General features: G+C 41.5%; 1 protein-coding gene across 2 annotated transcripts in view; it reads right to left on the reverse strand.

Moving 5' to 3' along the window:
* The window catches only part of WDR49 (WD repeat domain 49), a 250,745-nt gene that overhangs the window by 161,531 nt on the left and 67,033 nt on the right, over window positions 1–22,181 (reverse strand). For both annotated transcript variants that reach the window (XM_060171907.1, XM_060171906.1), the window contains exons 5-6: window positions 8,078–8,245; window positions 5,693–5,841 (exon numbers count right to left, since the gene is read on the reverse strand). In XM_060171907.1, coding sequence (XP_060027890.1) covers window positions 5,693–5,841; window positions 8,078–8,245 — 317 coding nt within the window. The remainder of the gene's footprint in view (window positions 1–5,692; window positions 5,842–8,077; window positions 8,246–22,181) is intronic.

The raw sequence follows: 22,181 nt of genomic DNA on the forward strand, positions 1-22,181 counted from the left end.
CTTCCTAGCTTCTTCCAAAATGGAGACTGCAAATCTCATCTGATATAGTTTTACCTTTAGGTTCCTGGTTATTAAATAATTTGTTCTGCTTTATATCTTAATGCTTAGCCACCAAGTTGCAGATACTACCATGACACCAACATGAATTCCCTGGGTAGAGGACCTCACAAATATATCCTGGAACCCCACCTCTCCAGAGCTCTACCCTAGTAGGGAAAGACAGAAATAGGCTTAGAGTATGGATCAACCTGCCAATGCCCATGTTCAGCGGAGAAGCAATTACAGAAGCCAGACATTCTACCTTCTGCACTCCCACAGGGATAAAGAATAGGAAAGCCTCCAGTGGAGGGAATGGGATGTGGAACTCTGGTGGTAGGAATTGTGTGGAGTCGTACCCCTCTTATCCAATGTACTTGTAGATCATAATTAAATCAATAAAAAAGGAAAAAGAAAAATTCCCAAATGTCTGAAACCTCCAGGATAAATAGCTATGTGCCAAGCAGCCATAGCGAAGAGAGAATCCAAGGCAGAACACAGAATGTATTGCAAAACAAAATAGCATAGCAGAAAAAATCCGATTGTTGAATATGGATAGAGAGTATCATAGAGTACATAGGAGACCAGTATAGGAAGTGTAGTCTGTCTGGTCACTGAAGGGCTTTGTATAAAAGTTCAAGAATTTTAGAATTGACATTTAGACTGAGGATAAAAAAAAAAAAGGATTAAAATAAATGTTACTGTTCTGGGGAAACAGCATAATGAATAAGCAAAAGACCATTTTCATTCCTGAAGCTCCTAGGTCCTAGGTTCAATCCCCCAGCACCATCGTGGGTCAGAGCTGAGCAGTGCTCTGCTTTCTCTCTGTATCTTCCTCTGTATCAATCTGTCTCATTAAAAATAAACTAAAATATTTTAAGTTGTTTTGTTCTTACAAGCCATTAGTATAATGGAGAGCAGTACTAACAAAAAGCAGGAAAAGATGTATTGCAGCAAAGTAAGACTCTGGGGTGGGTAGGGGGGAGAGTATAGGTCCAAAAAGGATGACAGAGGACCTAATGGGGGGCTGTATTATTATGTGGAAAATTGAGAAATGTTATGTACAAACTATACAAACTATTGTGTTTACTGCTGAATTTAAAACATTAATCCCCCAATAAAGAAAAATTTTTTAAAGAAAATTTGGGGGGAGAGGCGATGGTAGCTCACTGGTACAAAGCGCAAGGACCAGTGCAAGGATCCTGGTTTGAGCTCAGGGCTGACTCCCCACCTGCAGGGGGTTCACTCCATAAGCAATGAAGCAGGTCTCCAGGTGTCTATTTTTCTCCTTCACCCTTTCTATCTACCCTTCCTCTCTCAATTTATCTCTGTTCTAGCCAACCAATATAAAAATGTAAAAAATGTCCAGCAGGAGCAGTGGATTTGTAGTGCAGGCACTGAGCCCTAGCAATAATCCCGGAGGAAGAAAGAAAAGGAAAGAAAAGAAGAGAAAAAGAGAAGAGAAGAGAAAGGAAAAGAAGAGAAAAGTTTTCTGTAGTTTGGGATAAAGAAAATGAGATGTTGGATTAAAGCAGAACAGCTGGGTCAGGGAGCTGTGCAGCAATTCTTCTTCTAGCGTTTGCCCTTCTTCCGTAGCCAGTCAACAGCGTCAGGTTGAGCCTGATGTAAAGTTTCGAGACCTCCTTTGAATCTGGAGAGGTGGCAGTCATTGACTATGTGGGTCATAGTCTGTCTGTAGCCGCAGGGGCAGTTCGGGTCGTCTCTGGCTCCCCAGCGATGGAACATAGCGGCACACCGGCCATGGCCTGTTCGATAGCGATTGAGGAGGGCCCAATCATAACGTGCTAGGTCAAAGCCGGGTTGACGCTTGCAGGGGTCTGTGATGAGGTGTTTGTTCTTTACCTCAGCTGACTGCCAACTCTGTTTCCAAGAGTCTGGAACAGAGAAGTTCAGTGTAGGCGTAGGGGACCAGATTGGGTGACGAGACGTCAAGCGTTGGACAGGGTGGGCGAAGATATCCGCATATATTGGCAGGTCAGGTCGAGCGTAGACGTGGGAAATGAACTTAGATGATGCTGCATCCCAACGAATATCTGGCGGGGCGACGTTGCTAAGAACTGGCAGCCATGGAACCGAGGTGGAACGGATGGTTCCAGATATTATCCTCATGGAGGAATATAATTTGGAATCGACCAAGTGGACATGGGGGCTACGGAACCATACTGGGGCACAGTATTCTGCAGTGGAATAGCATAATGCCAGAGATAATGATCGTAGTGTGGAAGCGCTCACGCCCCATGAGGAGCTGGCCAGTCTTGCAATGATGTTATTCCTCGCGCCCACCTTTGCTGCAGTTTTTATGAGATGTTCGTGAAATGACAGAGTGCGATCGAGAGTAACGCCAAGAGAGACTGGCTGGGCTTCATGCCGGATTCTCGTATCGCCAAGCTGCACATTAAGCTCACGCGAGGCCGAGGCATGGTGTAGATGGAAAACAGATGATACCGTTTTTGCAGTGCTAGGGATTAGTCGCCATTTTTTACAGTAATCAGATATCAGAGACATGTCTTTCGTGCAGCAATAACAAACTATAACTCTATGTCTGCAGCTCAATTCCTGAACAGCATCATAAACCAGAGATAAGCAGGGTAATCTAGTCTCTGTGCCTCTCTGTTCCATTCCGTATATCTTACATCAAAATTAATAAATCTTTAAAAAATTAACAGAAGAACTGAGAGGGAGAGATAAGGTTTGTAAACTTTTGATGCTAGAATCAGCTGGGATTATAATTGATTGGTGAGGTTTAAAGTAGAGGGGTTTTTCTTTGTTTACAGAGCGCTGTTCAGCTCTGGCTTATAGTGGTGTGAGAGACTGAACCTGAGGCTTCAGAGCCTCAGGCATAAGAATCTGTTTGCAGAACCATTATGCTATCTATCTCCTCTGCCAGTGAAGAGAACTTTATGTGACAAGTAGTACAGTAAGATAAACAAGATGAGCAAAATTAACTTCCTAGTGGGGGAGCAAATAGGGAATTAAAGGATAATATTTCATTTAACATTTTACATAAATAGGGATCACTTTAAAATAAAATAATCAAATTCACTGAAAGTCTGTCCCCAGTGAGCCACTCTCCTTCACAATCAAGTCTTAAAATCTATCTTATATTAATTGGATTTATAAAGTAGTCACTATGTAAATTATAAGTGTTACAGAGAAACAAAGTTTAAGAGTACTAAGATAAAAAATTTTTTTTTCCTAATGGAAAATAAGTGGTAAATAATGTGGTTAGTTTTAACCTAAACTCACTGCTTCCAGTGCCATGTATTTTTTTTCCATTCTATTTAAAATATCTCATCAGTGTTACTGTCAGGACAGAAGTATGGCTAGCTAGTCATGGAAAGTTGGCTTTCTCCCAGAAAACAGATTTTACAATAAAATAACCCAATAAATTTCATCAAATAACAGCTTAAATTTCTAGGGCCAGGCAGTGGCACACCTGGTTAAGCACATACATTACAGTATGCAAGGACCCTGGTTTAAGTCCCTGGTCCCCACCTCCAGGAGGAAATCTTCATGAGTGGTGAAGCAAGGCTGCAGGTGTCTATTTGCCTCTCACCCTATCTATCTCCCTCTCCATTCCCAATTTCTCTCTGTCTCTATCCAGTAATAAATAAACAAAAATTTTAAAAAGGAAGATCACTATTTAAAGGTTGGTGGCTGTGCATGGACAGTGGGAGTAGGAAAGGAGAGAGAGAAAGACTCAAGCAGTAACAAGACAACACATTGCCAGTGAACACCATATCTGTAATAGATTCAAATCCACAAGGCAGATTACAAGACCCATGTGGCTTAAAAGGAACTCTGAACTGCTGTTTGGAGCTGTAGAAGCCACCGGCTCCAAGTAAAATCCAAAGAATTATTCAGAGGAAACAGGGGATGGAACATGATAATCTTGTGACATCAGGGAAACTTAATCAAATTCTAAGGTGTCCCAGATGCAGAGACTGGTGATCAGGGTCAGACTGCTCCACAAGCAAGAAAAGTAATCTTGACTTCTTAGCAGAATTCCCACTTTCAGGAATCAGTCCAGGAAGAGGAGGTCTGAAATATTCTCCATCCCACCCACCCCCAGACTAAGTCTCTGTTTAAGGAACATCAGTGCTTAAATTTTATGAAAACTATAGTGGTTGTCCTTGAGAGGAAGGGGAGATAGACAGGCGTGAGGATAAAGGCATAAAACTGTGGTGGTGGGTATGGTGTGTAACTCTACCGTTGTAATCTTATGAACTTGTTAACCATTATACTAATAAAAAATGTTTAAGATAATTTCACTTTCTTCACCTCATCTTGGATGGAGCTTGAAGGAATCATGTTAAGTGAGATAAGTCAAAAAGAGAAGCATGAATATAGAATGATCTCACAGATAGTCAGAAGTTGAAAAATACTACCATGATGCCAATCTGCCTTCTCTGGGCAGATGACCTCACCAATGTATCCTGGAACCCCACCTCCCCAGAGCCCTACCCCACTAGGAAAAGATAGAAATGGGCTGGGGGTATGAATCAACCTGTCCAGCAGAGAAGGGCTGGGGATATGAATCAACCCATGTCCAGCAGAGAAGCCAGAATTCCCACCTTTGACACACCACTGAGATCTTTGGTCCATACTCCCAGAAAGATAAAGAATAAGGAAGCTTCCAATGGAGGGGATGGGATATGGCACTCTGGTGGTAGGAATTGTATGAATTGTACCCCTCTTATCCCACAATCTTGTCAATCATTATTAAATCACTAATAATTAAATAGAAGTTGAAAAGTAAGAAAACACAAAGCATAGCTTGGACTGGAGTTGGTGTATTGTACCAAAGTAAAAGACTCTGGGGTTTGGGGATGGCTCAGGTCCTGGAACATGATGGCAGAGGAGGACCTTAAAGGGGTTGAATTGTTATGTGGAAAATTAAAAAATGTTACACATGTACAATCTACTGTATTTTATTATTGACAGTAAGCTTTTAATCCCCCATAAAGAAAAAAAACCATCCCATCAACATTATCAGATATAAATGAACCTATATAACACATTAAAATGTGCATCATGTACATTATATTCTTTAAAATAACTTTAGTTTCTAGCTTAATGAATCTCATCATTATAAAAGCAGCAATAGTTAATTGGCTATTCTTAGTCATTATCTTACAAAAGTAACATTTCTGGGGTCCAGGTGGTGGCACACCTGGTTAAGCATACATGTTACATTGCGCAAGGACCCAGGTTGAAGCCCCTAATCTCCGCTTACAGGGGAGGGAAGCTTTGTGAATGGTGAAGCAGTGCTGCAGATATCTCTCTGTTTCTCTGCCTCCCCCTTTGTCTGGATTTCTGGCTGTATCTATCCAATATATAAATTAAGATATAAAAAAATTACAAAAGTGACAATTCTGAATTATCAGTTTTGTTTTTTTCAACTGAATCACTGAATCAGTGGCTTTTTTTTTTTTTGCCATGCAGTAGCAGGAATTGAACTTGAGACCTAACACACAAGTTCCCAATGCTCCATGCACTACACCACCTGCTGGATTTCAAGTCAGTATGGTTAAAAAACTGATGCCATCTCTCAAAAGCATTCAAGATAAAGAATAACTTTGGGTAGGAACTGGGGGAGGGCGGCACAGAAGAAAACACATTCAACAATACTCACTTTGTCTCTGGAGAAGCTGAAGAGCTGTTTCCTTGCTGCAAAGAACTGGACAGCTATGACACTAGAGGAGTGACCCCAAAGGACACCCACTGGCTTCGAAACGACGTAGGGGTTCCAAAGGCAAATTTTATTGTTTATGCCAGCTGTCGCTGATTAGAGGAAGAAAGAGAGAACACTTTTTTTTATTATATGAATAACCTGTGGTATTTTGCAAGGACTTATCTTTCAGTGAGATTTGAAATGAGTGTGCAGGTTACTAAGTAACTTCTGAACAAAAATGCATTGTATTTAAAAGGAAAGAACCTTTGATCACTGCCCAACAGTTCACATTGCCACTGCAGATCGATAAAATGGTAGGGGAAATGCAGAAGGAACACACAGGAGGTGAAAAACAAAAGCAAAACCCAAAACAACATAGCCCCATGTCCAAGAAAACCAGCTGCTCAAACAGCCTGGAATGAACCCTACTTCCTTGTCCCAGTATTTTCACTCTGCATCCAGCACAACTCTGGAAACGGAGACTGTTTCTCCCCAGAGGGAGGAAGAATCAAAACAATATCTAAAGTTTCCAATTTAATTAAAAAGCAAGAGGAGACAGATTACACTCACTACCACAGAAGCGGGGCATTTGCAAATAAGCACACAATATGAATATTCTTCTGACCTGGCCTATTGAGACAGTAAGGCATGCCTGAGCTACAATGGGTTTTATTCAGGTGGCTATTGAGTGGGGAGCACAGGAACATGAGAGCACTGACTTCTCAGTGCTGAAACTCTGCTGCTTCCAGCTAGAGAGCTGAGTTTATTCACTCTAGTAAAAAAGGCACAAAGCAGTAACTGGCATATACAGGAATTGAAACCCAGCAGTGAAGTGACAGTTGCTTGAACCTTTCCAAATTCAATTCACGAACCTCTCTGGCTGTCTTCAATACATCTGCAATACTCCTTGAAAGTTTGCTGTTGACATACACTTGAGTTTATATCCAATGTCTATTGCCTCCAGGTTTACCACTGGGACTTGGTAAAAGCACTATGAATCCACTGCTCCTTGTGGCCATTTTTTCCCATTTTATTGGATAGGACAGAGTGAAATTGAGAGAGTAGGAGAGAGGGGGGAGGAAAGATAGGCACCTGCAGACCAACCTCATCGCTTATGAAGCATCCTCCCTGAAGGTGGGAGTCCGGGGGCTCAAACCCAGATCCTAGCACAGGTCCTTGCACTTAGTACTGTGTGTCCTTAACTGGGTGCACCACTGCCCAGCACCCCCAATGTGTTTCTATTCACCATGATTGTCAATTATTATTGTTAGAAGTCTTAGAGACTTAACTCCTTATCTAATATCAAGACTCTTTATATAAATGTTAATCATTGAATGAGAATTAATATGTCCACTTTGTTAATAGATGTTTATCTTCTATAACTGTCAGATTAATTTTGTGATAACTTAGTTTTGTATAATGTCTGAAATAATTTATATATGTATGTATATATCATACCAGCTTCCAAATATTTTGTTTATATCATTAATTACTAAAAACTTTTATAGCTTATTTTCTCAACTGAAGCAATAATTTTGCATCAAAATAACTTTATTTTAATAAACTTAAACTAGAATGTAAACTATAAAAATTTTCTGAACTTGGTATATTTTTAATTTTTTATAATCATTATTTATTTATTGAATAGAGATAGGCAGAAGCTGAGAGTAAGGGGGAGATAGAAAAGGAGAGAGACAAAGAGATACGTGCAGTCCTGCTTTACAATTTGTGAAGCTTCCCCTCTGCACGTGGGGACCAGGGACTTGAACCCAGGTCCTCGCATATTGTAAGATGTGTGTTCAATAAGGTGGACCATCACCCAGCCCCTAAACTATAAAAATCTTAAAAACAAAAAAAAATTAGAAGTTGTGCCCTAAACTCTGGCTGGAAACATTGTGCATCTTACAGTCGTGTACGTGTGTGTGTACATGTATGTACACACCTAAGTGTCCCTGCACACATGTGTGTGGGTATTTTAGCCCAAAGTTTATGTATTTTCTTGGGTTGAGCATTTGATGGTGTTAAAAAGATGGCAGAATGGCAGACGCTGCGCCAACTGTCTTATTTCTCTAAATCATTTTACATCCATAACCCTTTCAAGTTAAAAAAATAATAATAACCTCATTAAAGCCTAGAGGCACTTCCTCATATTTCCCCACAGTGTGGTTCATATACACCGCACATTATCATGCATCATTATCAGACATGCTTAGGCAATAAAATGTGTGCTGCTCAAGTTGGTCTCTGTGGCAAGAAAGCAACAAGGTGGAGAGGTTCCATGCATACAAATGGGCATCCCAGGCTATTTCAGAGGCCCTAGTAGTTATCCTGATTTATTTTACATACCAATTAAATTAAGCCGAGAGTGGTAATCAAAAGCATGAATGCCCTGGGCAATGTTGATGGATGTCATTTGAAGATGCTTTTTAGATTTCTCTCTCCAAGCCAGCACCAGAGAACTTGTGTTGTTGGTTGTACTGGAAATAATAGCATCTAAAGATGCATTGTAGGTAACTGACAAAAAAGAAGAAGAAAGAAAAGGAAGTCATCTTTTTTTGGTATTATATTTATTATTTATTATATTATGTTTATTATTTATTATATTATATTTATTATTTATTAGATATTTTATTTATTTACTTATTTATTTATTGGACAGAGACAGTCAGAAATTGAGAGGGAAATAAGAGAGTTGAGAGAGACCTGCAACATTGTTTCATCACTCGAAAAGCTTTCCCCCTGCAAGTAGGGACTGGGGCATCGAACCTGGATCCTTGTGCATTGTAACATATGTTCTCAACCAGATGTGCCACTCCCTGGCCCCAGGAAAATAATTTTGAGTTGCCTTTTCTTTTTTTTTTAAGTTTTATTTATAAAATGAAAACACTGACAAGACCATAGGATAAGAGGGGTACAATTACCACCACCAGAACTCTGGATCATCCCCTCCCCTGATAGTTTTCCTATTATCATGGACCCAGGGAGATTATGGGGTGCAGAATGTGGAAGGTCTTGCTTCTGTAATTGCTTCCCCAATGAACATGGACATTGACAGGTCAATCCATACTCCCAACCTTCCTCTCTCTTTCCCTAGTGGGGGAGTGCTCTGGGGAAGCAGGGCTCCAGGACACAATTATGGGGTCATCTGCCCTGGGAAGTCTGGTTGGCATCATGGTAGCATCTGGAACCTGATGGCTGAAAAAAGTTAAGATACAAAGCAGAACAGGGACTGGGTGGCGGCATACCTGGATGAGTGCATGTGTTGAAATGTGCAAGGACCCACGTTCGAGCCTTCAGTCCACACCTGTAGAGGAAAAGCTTTGCAAGTGGTGGAGCAGTGTTGCAGGTGTCTCTCTGTCTCTCTCCCTCTCTATCACTCCTTTCCTTCTAAATCTCTGGCTGTCTCTATCCATTAAATAAATGAAGATTTTAAAATAAGAAGATATAAAGTAGAAGAAATTGTTGACTACTCATGAATCTTAAGGCTGGAATATTGTGGATGAAGATTTGTGGTCTCTGTTTTGGAAAAAGCTAGTAGTAGGTCTACTTTAGGTATATTCCAGGGCGCCCATGATTTCACTAGTCTTTGCCTGTGCCTGACATCTAATATGCAGGTGACCTAAGTTATTGTCTGGGGGGATGGTGTCATAGTTGGAAAAAGGACCAGAAAGTTGGATGAGGGAAGAGAGTAGCTCCCAAGTATGGGAAAAGCATATAAATATTGTTGACTGTAAACCCCATTGACTTGATCTGTGGCCCATAGTCAGCTTGAGTTGTCTTTTCATATGATAGGAGCAAAATGTTATTGTATTAATCCATGTAGTTAAAAATCAAACTCAGAATATGATAGCACAGCCCAACACCTAACATTTCTCACATTCACCCTCCTCCCATCTCCCACCTGTGAACTGAGAGAAAGAAGTTCCATGAAGAAAAAAAAATCTGTACTGGAGCATTGCAACCCTAAAAAATAATACGAAAGATACTTTGAATCCTTTTTAATTGCAGCATATGGTAGAAAGCAATATCATTCACAGTAGTCATATGGGATTCTGGAGAAGTGAGATGAATATCCAGCCAAATTTGCGGGTTCTTCCTCCAGAGCCTGAAGCAGGCAAACAGAATTTACTAGCCATCTGCTGTGCTCCAAAGTCCAGCTTCTGCCTGACCCAAACTTAACAAAGTTTTGACTAACCTAGAATGTTTAGAAGGGAAGTGGCCAGAACTCAACACCCTACCAACATTCACATACAGAGATTCTCCTGTGAAATGACCCCTGCTGTGTCCTCAAACACAGAGCAAAATCTAAATCCCACTTCCTAACTAACCAAGGATGTAATTTGTGGTGCCTTTTGTCAGATTCAACAAGCTTCCCCCAAAAATCCACTAGAGCTGCCATTTCACAATATTGAACCTCTGTTCTCCATGGTTAAGTGGAAGTTGGGCTTTGCATTATGCTCAAAGATTTAGGTCCCAAGTTTGAAAGATGATTTCTAGTTTGACCTCACGATCCAACTGCTGCCTCACACAAAGAGAGATGGAGCTGTCTAGCTTACTGAAAGACATTGTAATAGAAAGGCTCTTGGGAATATTTCCAAAGCACTCATTAAATAGAACCAAGAAATGACACCCTTGAAAGAAAATCCTTCAGGTGTGTGTGTGTGTGTGTGTGTGTGTGTGTGTGTGTGTGTGTATGTGTGTGTGTGTGTGTGTGTTTGTGTGTGTGTATGTGTGTTGGGGGGTTAGGGGTATAGCAAAAATGATTTTGCAAAGGCCTTTCTTGCCTGAGGCTCCAAAATCCCAAATTCAATCCCCTATACCACCACTAGCCAGAGCTGAGTAGTGCTCTGGAAAACAAAGTGGAAGGGAGAGAAAGGAAGAGGGAAAAGGAGAGGGAGAGGGAAAAGGAGAATGGAAGAGGGGCGTCTACTCACTGCATATGAAATTAATCTGTGACTACCCTGAGTTGAAGACAAACGTGTCTTCTTTTGCCTCCAGGGTTATTGCTGGAGCTAGGTGCCTGCAATATGAATCCACTGCTCCTGGAGTTCTTTTTTTTATTTTTATTTAATAAGACAGAGAGAAATTGAGAGGTTCGGAGTAGATAGAGAGGGAGAGAGACTAAGAGATGCCAGCAGACCTGCTTCACTGCTTGTCAAGCGACCACCCTGCAAGTGGGGAGCCGGGGGCTCGAATCAGAATCCTTACGGTTCTTACTATGTGTGCTTAACCCAGTGCACTACCACCTAGCTCCTTCTCCCTCCTTCTCTATCTCTCTGTCTCTCACATTGTATCAGAGTGACCAAAAAAAAGACATAAAAAATTGGACACTGAAAGCAGTGGAATTATGCAGTTGCAAAGCCCCCAGCGACAGTCTTGTTGACAAAGAAAAAAGTAGACTGTCTTCATTGCTTGCTCCTTAGAACTAGAGTTCTTTTTTAAAAAAAAAAGGGGGGGGGGGAGGATGCTCAGATCTACAGGGATGCAGTGGTCACATAGGTTCCTAAGCTGAATATGGATGGGCTGCAGACCAAATCAAATAGATGGGGTCTACAGTCAACAATAATTATACCCCTTTCCCATACTAGGGAGATACTCTCTTCCCTGATCCAGCTTTCTGGTCCTTTTCCAGCCATGACATCATCTCCTCAGACAATAATTAGGATCGGCCTGCATATCAGATTTCAGACTAAGAGGGAAAATATAGTATAGCCACAGGCCCTTTGGAATATAACTAAAGTATGCCCACTAGCTATCGACAAAATGGAAGACCCCCCCAAATCTTTATCTGCACTATTCCAGCCTTTAAGTTCATGATTAATCAACAATTACTTTGGCTTTGTATGTTAACTCTCTTTTCAGCCACCAGGTTCCAGATGCTAGCAGGATGCCAACCAGACTTCCCTGGATAGACAACCCTACCAATGTGTCCTGGAGCTCCACTTCCCCAGAGTCCCACCCTACTAGGGAAAGAGAGAGACAAGCTGGGAGTATGAATTGACCTGTCAATGCCCATATTCAGCGGGGATGTAATTACAGAAGCCAGACCTTCCACCTTCTGCATCCCACAATGACCTTGGGTCCATACTCCCAGAGCCTTAAAGAATAGGAAAGCTATCAGGGGAGGAGAGGGGATATGGAGTTCTGGTGGTGGGAACTGTCTTGAGTTGTACCCCTCTTATCCTATGGTTTTGTCAGTTTCCTTTTTATAAATAAATAAATAAATCGTAAAAATAATCCCTTTTGGGGAGATGGTGAAAGCCTCTCTCTACACTAGAGAGATGTATGTGTACACACAATTTTGGATTAAGTTAATTAAGTTTTGGATTAAGTTAATTTTGGGTTAGCATTCTCTCTTCTATTTATGAAACCCAGTAATGATAGATCTGAGGAATTCATGTGATTGAAACTCCAGTTTCAAGGTAATTTAGGATTGTAAAATATCTCATCTGCTCTCTTCAGTGATCCTGAAAGCTTCACTTCTTCATAGTATACACGTTTTGTGTTCATCAATGTCCATTTTGGGGCTTCTATATTTAGTTTCTACTTCATTCACTTTTATATTTTAATTACCTATTATTAGATAAAGACAGATAAATTGAGAGGGGAGAGGGAAAGAGACAGAGAGACATCTGCAGACCTGCTTCACAGCTTTGAAGTCCCCCCTACCATGCACAGGTGGGGACCAAGAGCTTTAACCTTCTGTCCTTGAGCATGGTAATATGTGCAATTAACTAAGGTGGGATGCATTGGATCGACCTTCTCGTGGTGCATCCCGTGAGTACCCATTTATTGGGGAAACTGACGATCCTTCCTAGCCAACTGAATCCACATGGATCCCAGTCACTTTCAAAGCCAGCAACAAGCAGACATCAGGCTCAACCTGACGCTGTTGACTGGCTACGGAAGAAGGGCAAACGCTAGAAGAATTAACTAAGGTGTGCCACCACCTGGCCCCAGCTTCTATTTCTTTTTCTTTTTTTTAATATTTTTTATATTTATTTATTGCCATTTGTTGCCCTTGTTGTTTTATTGATGTCGTTGTTGGATAGGACAGAGAGAAATGGAGAGAGGAGGGGAAGACAGAGAGGGGGAGAGAAACACAGACACCTGCAGACATGCTTCACTGCCTGTGAAGCGACTCCCCTGCAGGTGGGGAGCCGGGGGCTCAAACCAGGACCCTTGCGCTTTGCTCCATGTGCACTTAAACCACTGTGCTACCGCCAGACTCCCCTTCTATTTCTTTTTTTTTAAGATTTTATTTATTTATGAGAAAGGAGGAGAGAGAAAGAACCAGACATCACTCTGGCACATGTGCTGCCAGGGATCGAACTTGGGACCTCATGCTTGAGAGACCAAAGCTTTATCACTGAGCCACCTCCCGGACCACCCCTTCTATTTCTTTAAAGCACATGATTCTTAATTTTCTTTTTTTACTTCCAGGGTTATTGCTGGGGCTCGGTGCCTGCACTACAAATCCACTGCTCCTGAAGGCCATTTTTTCCCATTTTTGTTGCCCTTGTTGTTTATCGTTGTTGTTGGTATTATTATTGTTGTCATTGCTGTTATTGTTGTTGGATAGGACAGAGAGAAATCGAGAGAGGATGGGAAGACAGAGAGGAGGATAGAAAGATAGACAACTGCAGACCTGCTTCACTGCCTGTGAAGTGACTCCCGAGTGGGGAGTCGGGGGCTCAAACAGGAATCCTTAAGCCGATCCTTGTGCTTTGCACCATGTGTGTTTAACCCGCTGCACTACTGCCCGCCCCCCCCATTCTTAAATTTCTGATTAATAGTGGTTTACAAGATTGTGAGATGACAGGGTCTAGTGCCACACCCACCACCAAAGTTCCCTGCAGGTGGGGAGCCAGGGGGTCGAGCCCGAATCCTTGATTGGGTCCTTGTGCTTAGTATTATATATTCTTAACCAGGTGTGCCACCTCCCAGCCACCTGATCTTTTTTTTTAATTGGTGGATTAATGGTTTACAGTGAACAGTGAATACAGTTGTTGGTACATGAGTAAAATTTCTCAGTGTTCTGCAAAACACTCCAACCTCCCACCTAAGTCCTCTTACATCATCATGCACCAGTGCCTGAAAGTACCTCCCAAGCTGAGTCCTTTACTTTCATGCAATACATCAATCCCAGTCCAAGTTCGGTTTTGTGTTTCACCTTCTGTTCTTATTTCTTCACTTATGTCCATGAATGAGATCATCCCATACTCACCCTTCTCCTTCTGGCTTATCTCATTTAACATGATTCCCTAATGTAGACAATTCTCACACGTGTTAAGTGTTGTTTCATTTTGCATTTCCTTGGCGCAAATGATGAGCTGTTGTTACCCCAACAGGAGTTTGGGACTATTAGCATACAAATGACATCAGCCTGAGGCTGGGACACAAGGAGATGTATAAAAGCACGGATTTGGAGCAGCTGACTCTCTTTGGCTGCTGCTTCTTCTCCTGGTCAGAAGCATCTCGGTGGAGGTGCTCCAGGCTTCCAGGTATTTGCCATGGCTACTTCTCCTGGGAACTGAACACGTGTGACTCTGCTAACTTTTAAGACTCCTCTACAGTCATAAGCAACCTTTACCAGAGCTGATAATTATTTATCTTATGGGACTAAACTTTTTAGAACTATACTTAGACTTTGTGGACCTAGCATACTCTTAACCCCTGATGATAATTGCTATAATTGCTTATTTTGCCTTTTACCCATTTCACCCTAATAAAATCTTGTATTGTTTAAACCTGTTCTCAGTTCCCCACTGTGAACCCTTAAGCGCCAAAGTCCTAAGCCCCTTTTAAGTCTCTACTTACAACACAGCCTCTAAGCCAACCCCTTTTTTAAATTACAACCATGAGCTTTCTTTATCTTTTATGTAAATAAAGTCTTTCTACTTTAAATCTTATTTATTATTAGATAGGAGCAGAGAGAAATTGAGAGGGGCATAAAGGTGAGAAAGGTGGAGAGGGAAAGAGAGAGACACCTGCAGCTCTACTTAACTCATGAAGCTTTCCCCTTGCAAGTGTGTGCTTAACCAGGTGTGCCACCGCCTGACCTATGAGCTTGTTTCTTCATGTGTTTGTTAATTACCTGTAAACTTTCTTTGGTGAAATGTCTATTCTGTTCCTCTCCCCATTGTCTGATGCTGTAATTTTGTTGTTGTTGTTGTTGCTATTATTGAACTAGTGAGCTCTTTGTATATCTTAGTAATATCCCTTTATCAAATGTATGTTGTGTGAATATTTTCTCCCATTCAGCAGAATTTTTTTGTTTTCATGGAAATTTCCATGCAGAACTGTTTCTACTTTTATGTAAACCTAGTCACTCAATTTTATGCTAGTTCCTCCTTGCCACTGGGGTTGAAACTTTCAATGCATCTCTAAAGCTAATACCATAGAGGGTTTTGCCTACATTTTCTTTCCTTCAGTGTATATTGTGTCTCATTTTCACTCCAAGTCTTTGATCCATTCTGAATTAATGTTTGTGCATGGTGTGAAGTGATGGTCTAGTTTCATTCTTTTGCATATTGCTCTTCAGTTCCTTATAACTATTTGGTGGGGCCGGGTGGTAGCACAGCAGGTTAATTGCACATGGTGTGAAGCACAAGGACTGGCTTAAGGATCCTGATTCAAGCCCCCAGCTCCCCACCTGTAGGGGTGGTTCACTTCACAAGCAGTGAAGCAGGTCTGCAGGTGTCTTATCTTTCTCTCCCCCTCTTTGTCCTCCCCTCCTCTCTAGAGTTCTCTCTGTCCTGGCCAACAACAGCAACAATGATAAGGGCAACAAAATGGGGGGGGGGAAATGCCCTCCAGGAGCAGTGGATTTGTACTGAGCCCCGAAAATAACCCTGGAGGCAAAAAAAAAAGGAGAAGAAGAATTTGGTAAAGAAACTTGTCTTTTGGGCAGGGGAAATAGCACATTGGCTATGCAAAAAGACTCTCATGTCTGAGGCTCCAAAGTCCCAGGTTCAGTCCCCTGAACCACTATCAACCAGAGCTGAGCGGTGTTCAGTAAAAATAATAATAAAACAAAGGATTTAGGGAGAGCCAGGCTGTGGTGCACCCTGTTAAGAAACACACATTACCATGTGCAAGGACAGAAGTCTGAGCCCTCCTCCTCCCCACCTGCAGGGAGGATGCTTCATGAGTGGTGAAGGAGGTCTGCAGGTGTCTATCTTCCTTTTTCCTTCTCTACCTTCCTCTCCTCCCTCTCAATTCTTTCTGTCCTATACAATAAAGTAGAAGTAAATAAATAAATAGAGTGGGAGAGGAAGAAGGAGGGAGGGAGGAATGAAGAAAGAGAGAGAGGAAGGAAAGAAAGAAAGGAAAGAAGGAAAGAAAGAAAAAGAAAGAAAGAAAGAAAGAAAGAAAGAAAGAAAGAAAGAAAGAAAGAAAGAAAGAGAAAGGAAGGAAGGAAGGAAGGAAGGAAGGAAGGAAGGAAGGAAAAGAAAGGATGTCTGCAGGGAGTAGTGGATTTGTGGATTTGTAGTGTTAGCACTGAGCCCCAATGATAACCTTGGTAAATTTTTTTAAAAATTAAATAATGATAAATTAGAATCTTTTCATTACTCATCTTACAATCTTAACTACTTTACTAGAGATTAACTGTGTTAAAGTTTTATTTCTGGGCTCTCAATTCTATTGACCTTTTTTTCAAATACCAAATATCAGAGTGGCATCACAGTGCACTGGGCACCCAGAATTATTCACAATAAAGTATGTTGTGAAAGGAAGCTCTACTAAAGCCAAAGTTGGCATCTAACTAAAGGTGTCAACAGTGTATAATCTGGCTACAAGTGTGCCTACTAGAAAGCGATGTCACTGAACGTATTCCTTTTTCTTCCCCCCACAAATACCCTAAATAGAATTTCCCACTGACAAATAATACAAAAACATAGACAAAAATAGACTTGGAACCATCCTCAGTCTGGGTAAAAATAAGCAGAGCCATGAAGCCATTGAGGATCCAGTCGCAGGCATCTGTGGGTACATCCTGGTTTTTAACCCTGCTCAGATAGATGCATCCCAGTAGGGATGAAGCCAGGTTATGGAATCAAAGAACTCTTATGATTGGTCAGTCACTGGCTGCTGGCCCCAGTGATAACCCTGCAGACAAAAAAAAAAAGAAGAAAAAAGGAATAATCTGGCCTTGCTACAAATTGAGTTGGGCAGCCTCTTGTGTTACAACCTAGTGTGTTTACTCAGGGCATAGACCCTTAAGCACTGTGAGAGATGAGGAGAGCTGTTACATAGACACAATGGGGCAGAGCTAAGTCTGTCTCCCTCCCTTCCCCTCCCTCCCGTGTGTGTGTGTGTGTGTGTGTGTGTGTGTGTGTGTGTGTGTGTGTGTGTGTGTGTGTGTGTGTGAATTTCAGTAGAAGTACCACCAGCTTAAAAGCTCCTGACAAGTGTACTCCCCAGGAAGCTACCTCACTGTGCCAGTTCCTTTTGTTTACAGAAAAAACTGCTAAAGGGTAATATAACTTAACTCAGTGAAGTAATAATACAAGATCTAAAATACATCTAAAATACATAGCACTATAATTATATCTCCAAATCCATAGGAATTCCATAATATCATCATAGAACAATCAAAATAAAGCATTTGCACCCAGATAATGACTCTGTCATGTGTTCCCAGATGATAGCCAAGTCCTGGTTTTCTATCTGAGGCTATAAAGAAAGACACATAAAGAAATGCATTCTGCTCTGGTATTCAAAATATTGCTTTACGAGGTGAATCTGCAGGTTGCCAAGTGACATTTATGGGCCTGTAGCATTACATATTGGAGGCACAAGAATTCACATTTTATTCCTAAGCTGAGATAGAACTTGTTTCTTATTAAATTAAAGAATGCCCCTGTTCCTGAGAACGTCTGCCTGAAAGGTGAGAGCCAAACCATTCCCTGAAAATCAAATTATCTGACAAATCAAAATGTTTTTCCCCTCACTTCTTGCAGAGAGAAAAGAAAATGCCAGGTTATGGTGACAAAGAGTTTTTTGAATCTGAATTTGGGTAGTGGGACAAGTGGATGTATTCTGAAATATTCGTAGTGAGTTTGGAGACTGCAGAGGGTTGTTGTTGTTGTTGTTGTTTTTTTTATCCTGCCAGGACTTTACTGGATCTCTGAACCTGCATGATACCTCTGTTTCTGAAAGACTTTCTTTTTTTCCAAATAGAAGGTGAGAGACATAAAAAAAGAGATACTCACAGCTCTGTTCTACTGCTCACAGAGCTTCCCCATTACAAAATGGTCCCACATGATGAGCAAAGGCTCAAATATGGATCCTCATGCATGAGAAATCATGCACTCTACTGGGTGAATCATCTTCTGGACCCAAGATAATGTATTTTTAGATAAAGACAAGAGGCAGAGGAGAGAGAGAGAGAGAGAGAGACCACAACACTAAAGCTTGCTTCTATGTGGTGGGGGCCACAACTTTTGTTATACACATCACAAAGTGCAATATTAAAGTGAGCAATTTTGCTAAAACCCACCCCAACCCCGACCACCACTACCAGGGAAAGTACTTTTTGCTATTGCCACCAGGGCTATCACTGGGGCTCAGTGCTTGCAGGGTGAATCCATCATTCTTGATGACATTTGTCTTTTTTTTTCCATAGGACAGATAGCAATTGGGGTGGGTAGATAGAAAGAGGGAGAGAGAGAGAGAAAGAGCAACACCTGCAGCCCTGCCTCACAGCACAGTAAGGTTCCTCCCTGTAGGCAGAGACTGGGGGGGGGGGATTGGGGGTTTGGACATGGGAACTTGTTGGCTCTTCTGGGTGTGCTACTGCCTGACCCCTAGGGAAGTATTTTTAAAAGACTTTTACATAAGATTTTGAAGAAAAGAAAAGATGACTTGATCATGTCATTATGATGCCAACTTCAACTCTCCCACTCTCTGTCTCTTAGTCATAAAAAAAAGAAAAAGAAAAGAAAGAAAAAGCCATTGAAGGAAACTATATAGATCATGGCACTTGTATGTGCTGTCAAAATAACCCTGGGAAATGGCAATTAGTTAATGTGGGGAAAGCAATTTGAAGATAAAAAGAGAATGTACCATCTAAGTAAGTAGGTTGTTAAGTGCACTTAGAGTAAAATAGACCAAGGTCTTTCTCTATCATTTGCCACCAGAGCAAAGCTATAACAGAGTGGAAAAGTGGGCCACTTCTAATTCAAAATTATGACTGTCATTTCTCAAACTTTGACTTGATGAGTCACATGTCTCCAGGAAAAAAAGCAATAATAATGTCCAACTTGGAACTTTTTTTTTCTTTATGGGGGAGGGGAGTTAAAGGTTTACAATTGACAGTAAAATACAGTAGTTTGTATATGCATATTTCCCAGTTTTCCACCTAATAATACAACCCCCACTAGGTCCTCCTTTGCCATCATGACCTGGAACTTTCTTTGATTTTCTCCTGCTTAGAGGGAGCTTATTTTCAGCTGCATTTCTTTTCTTTTATCTTCTTTTTCTTTTCTTTCTTTTTTTCCCCAGGGTTATCACTGGGGTTCAGTGCCTGTACTAGGAACTTCTGGAGGCCAATTTTTCCATTTGTTGTTGTTGAATAAGACAAAGAGAAATTGAGAGAGGAGATATAGAAACAGGGAAAGACACCTGTAGGCCTGCTCCACTGCTGTGAAGCAACCCGACCCCTCCCCAAGGGTGGGGTGCCAGTGGCTCAAACCAGGATCCTCCTCACTCCATGTGCTTCCTACTATGTGTGCTTAACCCAGTGCATCACACCCCGACCCCCTTCAGCTGCATTTCTGATGGTGAAGCTGGAGCTATGATTCTCAGACACCTCTCCCTCAGAGCTTTCTAGATTCTGAGCAACTACCATTTCAAAGATAAGATAAACAAGCTAGTACATTTTACACAGTTACAGTACACCTGACAGGGGCCAAACAGTGACCTACCTGGTTTGGCATACACATTACCATTCACAAGCACCTGGGTTTGAGCCCCCACTCCCCACCTTTGGGGGGGGTGGGGAGAAACTTTAGTAAAGCAGGTCTGTAGGTATCTCTTTCCCTCTTTACCTACCTCACCTCTCTCAATTTCTGTCTGTCCTATCAAATAAAAAAGGGGGGAATAATGGCTGCTGGCAGCAATGGATTCACTGCTGGCACTGAGCCCCAGCAATAACCCTGGTGTCAAAAATAAATAAATAAAATAATAAACAGTGCTAATGAAGCACTGTTAGGACAAAAATAATAATAAAATAACAATAGCTCTGGAATAACTTCCAGAGCTGCCAATAGGGTTGACACAAATGGGGTCTATCCCTTCCATTGTGTGATAGTATAACCTGCAGGGAGATGCTTTCTTTAAATTGAGGCCACCAGTTCACAGCTGAGTTCATCTGCTTGGGACCTGGTAGAGGACCTGGCGGGAAAAGCAGCTTGTTCTGGCTTCTTTCATGGGCCACTGTCTCTTTTCTCTGGAGGGATTGACTTTGATGCAAGTGGATCCATACACAAGCAAAATACTGAATCTGAATTCTCTTCCAAATGCAGTCTGACAATATTTTTGCCCAACTCCACATTCACTATCAAACTCAAGCAAAAACCATGATATTCATGGGTCCCTAGGAACATGCCTAAAATAGACATCCTAGCTTCTTTCCATCCTAAGATGCCTATTCTCATGTATTCTGTTCCTACATTTTGTCCTGCTTTATATCTTGCTGCTTTTCAGGCACCAAGTTGCAGACTCTACCAGGATACCATCCTGACCCCCTCTGAGAAGATGGCCTCACCAATGTGTCCCAGAACCTCACCTCTATAGAGCCCTACACCACTAGTGAAAAAATAGAAACAGGTTGAGGTATACATCTACCTGCCAACACCCATGTCCAGTAGAGAAGCAATTACAGAAGTCAGAACTCCCACCTTCTGTGCCACACCCCATAAAGAATTTTGATCCATACTCCCAGTGGGAGAGGATTGATAGGGAGAAGATGACCAGAGGGCTCTGAACTCTTATCAGGACCTGGAGGGAAAGTAAGAAAAAGGTGGGACATTTGGATGTATATAGGTGTATGTGTGACTTGGAGAAGAAGAAGAGATGGAACCTTAAAAAAAATGGGTAGGGAGTTGCGCAGTAGTGCAGCAGGTTAAGCGCAGGTGGCGCCAAGCACAAGGAATGGCATAAAGGATCCCGGTTCAAGCCCCCAGCTCCCCACCTGCAGGGGAGTCGCTTCACAGGCAGCGAAGCAGATCTGCAAGTGATTTTCTTTCCCCCTCTCTGTCTTCCCCTCCTCTCTCCACTTATCTCTGTCCTATCCAACAGTGATGATATCAAGAACAACAATAATAACCACAACAATAAAACAACAAGGGCAACAAAAGGGAAAATAAATAAATATTAGAAAATAAATAAATAAATACATTTTTAAAAATGGGCAAATATAGACAGATATAGAACTATTACTTCTACTATTACTTGTAGAAGTAATAGTTAACCCATATCTGCAACCTTAAGAGAACTGCTGTAGCTTCCAATGGAAAATTTGGGGATCCAGAACTGGTGGTGGGAGTGGTGCAGGTTGTACTCCTGTTGCCTTTTAATTTTGTAAATCTATATAAAATCACTAATAAATTTTAAGAAAAAAGAAATGGGACTAAGCCTAAGCAATATAGGGAAAATAGTCTATAATAAATATCTTTCTTAATTAAAAAAATGTAGTCTGCTCAAATGTGAGAGACCTTTGATTTCATGCTGCCACTCACTGGTTATTGCAAAGCCCCTGATTTTCACTTGGTCTGTTATTTGTTGGTACATGCTTATACTGCTGTCCCACTTCCTTTGTTTAGAGCTATGCTACATAGCTTATGTGTAGTACCTAGTGCTCTCTGTAAGGGGGATAGGGGAGGTCATGAGTTAATGAAGTCGACAGATCCTCACTGACCACAAGTCTGGATTCAAAAATGACCCAATATAATAAAAGAGTCTCCATGATGTCTGACATTCCAAACAATGTCCTGAGTAGCCAAGGATTCGCCTGCTCTTATGCATATCCCCTGATATTTTCATCTGATGAATATATCTTGATATCTATCGCCCTGATGTGTATACCCTTGAAAATATTCTCTGGGGAGTCGGGCGGCAGTGCAGCAGTTAAGTGCAGGTGGTGCAAAGCACAAGGACCGGTGTAAGGATCCCTATTCAAGCCCCTGGCTCCCCACCTGCAGAGGAGTCACTTCACAAGCGGTGAAGCATGTCTGTCTCCCCCTCCTCTCTCCATTTCTCTCTGTCCTATCCAACAATGAAGACATCAATAACAACAACAATAATAACCACAATAATAAAACAACAAAGGCAACAAAAAGGGAAAATGAATAAATAAATATCAAAAGAAATTTTTTTAAATACTCTCTGATGTTCCTCATTCTTGTTCTGGTTTGGGATTGCACATTTGACACAATGCATTGGG

This window comes from Erinaceus europaeus, chromosome 14, assembly GCF_950295315.1.
Source record: "Erinaceus europaeus chromosome 14, mEriEur2.1, whole genome shotgun sequence".
Lineage (NCBI taxonomy): Eukaryota > Metazoa > Chordata > Mammalia > Eulipotyphla > Erinaceidae > Erinaceus > Erinaceus europaeus.